This window comes from Boleophthalmus pectinirostris, unplaced genomic scaffold (genome assembly GCF_026225935.1).
Source record: "Boleophthalmus pectinirostris isolate CB_2022bp ecotype Guang Dong unplaced genomic scaffold, ASM2622593v1 HiC_scaffold_15, whole genome shotgun sequence".
NCBI classification, from domain to species: domain Eukaryota; kingdom Metazoa; phylum Chordata; class Actinopteri; order Gobiiformes; family Gobiidae; genus Boleophthalmus; species Boleophthalmus pectinirostris.
Window position 1 is genome coordinate 2,180,036 of NW_026571070.1, and position 6,948 is coordinate 2,186,983.

Here is a 6,948-nt window from a genome sequence, read left to right on the forward strand (position 1 = left end):
GTCCTGGTGTTCAAACACAGCTACACCCCCAGATTTAACTCACTATGAGTGATGTTGGTTCTTGCTCTGAACTTTGTGTGTTTCATTCTCTGTTTTGGACATTGTTGGTAAAATAATTCTAAAATGAATCGCGGCAGCGTCTGGACAACAATGTGTTACTGCTCTGGAGTCGTACAGAGTGTCAGTTCAGGCAGAGGAGACTCATATCTCCCATGATGCATTTCAAATAGTTTGTCGGTGTGAAAGAACCTAAGAGATGTTTTAAAGGTCCTACATTACGCAGAATTGACTCTTATGAGCTTTTAATCCTGTTCTAACACTGTTCCCTCCTCAAAAACAGACCTGGAGTTGTGTTTATTTTCTTCACATGTTTGAGTGACTTTTTATTATTAGTCTGTCTACATCCCCAAAGCTCAAAACGCTCTGCTCCACCTTGTGATGTCATCAAAACTACTAGAGAACAGATCAGTTAATAAAGAAAAATACACCCTTTTATGTCCGAAAGCACATTTAAAAAGCAAGAGTCCGTGAAATGTTTTATTCTAATAACTGAGCGGTTTCAAACGTTGAATATCATTATTTTGAAAGTTGGTCAGAGGGACTGAGTAAAACTGGCCACGATAACAAGTTTACTATAAATATGAACCCCTAAAATGATTGTTCCATTTATTATGAACTGAATGAGAGACTTAATACAAACTTTATTGATCCACAAGAGAAAGAGAGAGAGAGACTTGGACACATCACAATCATTTTAGATTTTATAATAATAGAGACAAAAAATATAAATAATATAAACTTGAAAACTGCGAGAGACGTGTGTCAAATAAGGTTTAATTATATAAATGTAAATGTGGCAAGTAAAAATTAAATATAGAAATGTATAATACAAATAAATCTCAGCTATAGACACTAGGTCCTGAGGAAAACCAGAGTAAAAGTGTAGATTTCTTGTGACAGGAGCAGATACGGGAGGACAGGGTGGTCAGGGTCTCACACTGAGGCCTCTTTGTTCTGTTGTTGAGGGAAAAGTGAAACAGAATGAGGTTTGTTCTCAGAAAGAGATTATGAAAAGAATGTGCCACAATAATGTGGTCTAACCTGATCAACGGGAAGTAAGCAACTCACCACAGATAAATCCTTCGTGAGTTTATTTTCTTGTTTTGGATTTTGATTGGTCCAATTGTTCTGTGCATTTTTTCACTTTTATTTTACTGTTCTTTGCATTTGCACTTTTACAAGAACTAAACCAGGTCTAAACAAAATATAAACCAGGACTAAACCAGGTTGAAATTAAGTCTAAACCAGGAATAAACCAAGTCTAAACCAGGTCTAAATTAGGACTAAACTAGGTCTAAACCAGGTCTAACTCAGGACTAAAGCAGGACTAAATCAAGTGTAAACCAGGTCGAAATTAGGACTAAACCAGGTCTAAACCAATTCTAAACAAAGTATAAACCAGGACTAAACCAGGTCTAAACCAGGTCTAAACCAGGAGTAAACCAGGTCTAACTCAGGACTAAAGCAGGACTAAATCAAGTGTAAGCCAAGTGTAAACCAGGACTAAACCAGGACTAAACCCGGACTAAACCAGGACTAAACCAGGACTAAACCAGGTCTAAACCAGGTCTAAACCAGGTCTAAACCAGGAGTAAACCAGGTCTAACCCAGGTCTGTGTGTTGTTCTGCAGCTGAGCGTCTCGTGCAGTGTCGTCTCTCTGAGTCCTGTATCCTTCCGTGTCCGTTCGATCCGGGGCCTGAGGTGGTGATCCACTGGCTCCAGCCTCCGGGCGACAGCGTTCACTCCGTGCACTCGTTTTACCACGAGAAGGACCAACTCGACCGACAGAAACCTCAGTACAAAGGCCGGACGCGGCTCTTCAACAACCAGATCGACCGCGGAAACGCCTCTCTGCTCATCATCGGGATCCAGGTGAAGGACGGCGCCCGCTACAAGTGCTACACGTCCACCACCCGAGGAAACAACGAGGACTTCATCACCGTGAGCGTGGAAGGTTTGGACTCAGATCATTTATCAACTTTTACAAGAACTAAACCAGGACTAAACCAGGTCTAAACCAAGTGTAAACCAGGACTAAACCAGGACTAAACCAGGTCTAAACCAGGACTAAACCAGGTCTAAACCAGGACTAAACCTGTTCTAACCCAGGACTGAACCAGGTCTAAACTAGGTTTAGTCCTGGTTTAGTCCTCTCTTAGTCCTGTCTTAGTCCTGGTTTAGTCCTGGTTTAGTCCTGGTTTAGTCCTGGTTTACACCTGGTTTAGACCTGGTTTAGTCTGGGTTTTGAGCAGGTCTTTTTTGTTTTGTGATTTTTCTGGGAGAGTCACAGCTGCATAAACACGTGTGTCCTTCTGCTCGAGGTCGTGAACGTTCTGTCGTTTCTTAATCTCACTTTCATCATTTTAATTTTGAGCTGAGGAAAGAATTCTGTGGTGGAATTTGCTGTTTAAAGCTGCATTGTGTAACTTTAACTTCTTGGGTTCTTTTTAAAGACAATGCAGTAAAGTGTGTTTACCTTGTTGACCTGTTTCGGCTGCTGCATCTTCAGAACCGTCACCGGTGTTGGTGGTGACGTGTCGTAGATCAGCTGTTGTTACTTCCTGTGGGCGTGGTCAGCTGTTGTTACTTCCTGTGGGCGTGGTCAGTCTGATGGACCTGACAGGTCGCTCAGACTGACCACGCCTCCTGTCGCCCGGTGTCTCTGGAGGAGGGTGTCCCAGGAGTGTGAAAGGAGGAACGCGCCGTCATCACGGTTAATGCTCTGTGCCTCGTTTCCTGATTTCATCGTCCTCCTTGATCCAGCGTTTGAACTTGTTGTTTTCCGATCTAATGACCCGAGCCCCGACCCGAATCACCCGAATCACTGATCTACACTACCAGGCAAAAGTTTAGACTCACCCCTACTTTTTCTGTGTTTGGTTCATATTGACAACATTATGAACAAAATTTTATTTTTAATCACTGTAAAACTATAGATAACAACACTGAAAACAAAACTGAAGTGTCTGACAAAATAATATTGTTAATGAATCGTCTAAATCTGCGACTCATCAAAATAGCCTCCTTTAGCTTTAATAACTGCTTGACAAATTCGAGGCATTCGGTCAATCAGGGACATGAGATAGTCACTTGAAATTTTCCGCCATTCCTCCACCAGCATCTCATAAAGGTTTGCAGCACTTGTGGGTTGCTTGTTCTTGACATTTCTGTCCAATTCATCCCATGCAAGTTCGATGGGGTTAAGGTCAGGGGATTGAGCTGGCCAAGTCATTACCCTTAGCTTCCCCTCATCTTCTTTCTTGGCCAGATACCTCTGACACAGTTTAGAGGTGTGTTTTGGATCATTGTCTTGTTGTAGTGTAAATGGCTGGCCCACTAAACGCAGCCCAGAGGGAATGGCATGCCTCTGTAAGATACTGTGGTATCCATGCTGATTTAGAATTCCTGTTACTTTGTGCAGATCACCAGTCTGACCCCCTGCAAAACAGCCCCAGACCATGACGCTACCTCCACCATGCTTTACTGTGGGGACAACACATGCAGGATTCAAACGCTCTCCAACCCTACGTCGAACAAACTTGCGCCGCTTTGATCCAAAAATTTCGAACTTTGATTCGTCTGTAAACAGAACTGTTTTCCATTCTTCTACAGTCCAATCCTTATGTTCTCTTGCCCACTGAAGTCTCTTTTTTATGTTCTGCTTTCTTAGGAGTGGTTTTCTGGCTGCTACCCTGCCGTTCAGACCAGATTCTCGCAGTCTACGCCGCACAGTATCCACTGACACATTATTGCTCCTAGTAGAGTTTAGCTGAGCTCTTATCTCTGGGGCTGTCTTTTGTCTATTTCGAAGGCTGGTAACTCTGATGAACTTATCTTCAGCTTTAGATGTGACTCTGCTTCTACCAGAACGAAATCGGTCTTCATGTGAACCTGTTTCTTCATATCTCTTTAATGTTTTTGCAACTCCACTTTGTGAGACTTTAACTTTCTGGGCAATTTGTCTTGTAGAATAGCCTTCTTTTTTTCAAAACCTGAATTTCAATCCTTTTTTCTTTACTTATCTGAGGTTTTCTGGCCATTTTTGTACTACTTCAGATTCAGATAATTTTCAAATTAGCTAAACATATGCTTCTTTCTAGAAATTATCAGTCTTTCATATAAACTCAAAAAAGCCACACACAATATTTGTGAGACATGAAACCCTTTAGAAAGATATTTTGAGTGTTTTAACCAAACAAAAGATAGGGTAATGTTGCTAGCTAAACTTTCCAGAAATGCGTTCATGCATAAATGCTTAGAAATATCCCTACCTGAACATTATACTTGCTTAAATTGTGTTATTAGTATACTTATGAATGTTCTAGCAATAAATGTACATGTAAATAACTAAAGTTAACTCTTAATTGGGCTGTTCTGACACAAATACAGGAAAATTAGGAGCGAGTCCAAACTTTTGCTTGGTAGTGTAAACCATAACCACTGTAGAGCTAAAAACTGCTCTCTTGCGGTCGCTGGTGACGATAAGAACAGACTCGCCCACTCCATAAATAACCTGAAGAAACACTGTTATTATACCAGACTGTCGATGTGGCGTCTGTGTTTGTAGCAGTGAGTTGTACTTCCTGATGGAAAGTTAAATCCACCCAAAAACAGGACTAAAACAGGACTGACCAGACCAGGACTGAGACCAGGACTTAGACCGGGACCAGCCCAGAACTGAGAACAGGATTGAGGCCAGGACCAGGCCGTGATTTTGCTAACTAATAAAACAAGTTTCCAATCCATCCTAATTCAAGAGCAATGGGGAAAAACAGACGATAAATATAAAAAAAACAACCAAACAAACAAACAACAAAACGGTGCATTACAGTTAGGACCCCAAACTCAAGTTCACCGGGGGCCCCCAGATTGTCAACTCCGCCACTGCACACGCACTTTTTGTTTCAGGTTTTGTGGGGATCATTCACTTACATTAATTTCCTGGAGACTGATCCTAAAGTTTATCTAAACCCAGACTTTTATTTACTTTAATATTTTGTGTGCCTGAGGGAGAGGGGGCGGGGGGGGGCGGGGGGGGGTCAGTATTTCCTTTTTTGTCGAAAATCAAACTCCTAAGAGCTCGGACAGATCACAGGAATAGGAAAGTGTGTGTGTGTGGGGGGGGGGGGTGTCAGTATTTCCTTTTTTGTCGAAAATCAAACTCCTAAGAGCTCGGACAGATCACAGGAATAGGAAAGTGTGTGGAAAGCTTTTACACCATGCAATTTTCTAATCTGTGTTCACAAACAGACCTGGAGATGTGTTTTGTTTTGTTTTTTGTTTGTTTGTTTCATTTACACATGTTTAAGACACAGTGGCGGCGACAACATCGTCCGCGAACAGCAGAGATGAGATCCTGTGGTCCCCAAACCGGACCCCCTCCGGCCCCTGACTGCGCCTAGAAATTCTGTCCATAAACACAATGAACAGAACCGGTGACAGGTGCAGCCCTGGCGGAGTCCAACATGCACCGGGAACAGGTCTGACTTACTGCCGGCAACGAACACAGCTCCTGCTCCGGTCATACAGGGACCGGACAGACCTTAGCAAAGGGCCCCGGACCCCAGACTCCCAGAGCGCCCCCCACAGGACACCACGAGGGACACGGTCGAATGCCTTCTCCAGATCCACAAAGCACATGTGGACTGGTTGGGCAAACTATATTATTCTTAACTGTGTTATTCTTGTGAGATTTAAGTGGGTTATAAAGTTTTTATTAGGGATGAGCATTTGATTCAATTTTCTTAATCGCTCGTCGGGAGAATTAAATTAAAATGATCATCATTACTATTATTTTTTGGACTACAAGTTGCACTAGCCAAAAAAAACAGAACACATGGCACACCCAGATTCACAGATTCAGAGAGAGATTTTTTTAATTTTTTTTTTTTTAATGACGTTTTGGCAAAAAATCCTTTGCATTTTTTCACTTTTATTTTACTGTTCTTTGCATTTGCACTTCTACAAGTACCTCTCCAGGTCTAAACCAGGCCTAAACCAGGACTAAACCAGGTCTAAACCAGGCCTAAACCAGGCCTAAACTAGGTTTAAACCAGGTCTAAACCAGGACTAAACCAGGACTAAACCAGGTCTAAACCAGGACTAAACCAGGACTAAACCAGGACTAAACCAGGACTAAACCAGGACTAAACCAGGCCTAAACTAGGTTTAAACCAAGTCTAAACCTGGTTTAGTCCTGTCTTAGTCCTGTTTTAGTCCTGGTTTAGTCCTGATTTAGTCCTAGTTTAGTCCTGTCTTAACCCTGTCTTAGTCCTGTCTTAGTCCTGGTTTAGTCCTGGTTTAGTCCTGATTTAGTCCTAGTTTAGTCCTGTCTTAGTCCTGGTTTAGTCCTGTCTTAGTCCTGTTTTAGTCCTGATTTAGTCCTAGTTTAGTCCTAGTTTAGTCCTGTCTTAACCCTGTCTGTTTAGTCCTGTCTTAGTCCTGGTTTAGTCCTGGTTTAGTCCTGGTTTAGTCCTGATTTAGTCCTAGTTTAGTCCTGTCTTAGTCCTGTATTAGTCCTGGTTATCTGTTTAGTCCTGTTTTTAGTTTAGTTTAGTCCTGTTAGTCCTGTTTAGTCCTGGGTTAGTCCTGGTTTAGTCCTGATTTAGTCCTGTTTTAGTCCTGGTTTAGTTCTGGTTTAGTCCCACACAGACACCTACATTTGATTTGTCGATTACAAATGAACGTGATCGATGAAATTCTTAACGATCAGTTAACGATGAGTCGACTAATCATGTCCATGTATAATTATTACCTCCTCAACATGAAACTTGGACTAAGACAAACTTTATTGACCCACAACAGAAATGATTTGAAGACAGGAGTCACACGTCACAATAAAATATAATAACAACAAGTACAAATATAAATGACAATAGTAAATTGTA

The 6,948-nt window shown here is 41.8% G+C and overlaps 1 protein-coding gene across 1 annotated transcript in view; it reads left to right on the forward strand.

Moving 5' to 3' along the window:
- Positions 1–6,929: 6,929 nt before the first annotated feature.
- Positions 6,930–6,948, forward strand: part of LOC110168240 (alpha-1-inhibitor 3-like) — a 6,604-nt gene continuing 6,585 nt past the window's right edge. The window contains exon 1 of the mRNA XM_055151219.1: positions 6,930–6,938. Coding sequence (XP_055007194.1) covers positions 6,930–6,938 — 9 coding nt within the window. The remainder of the gene's footprint in view (positions 6,939–6,948) is intronic.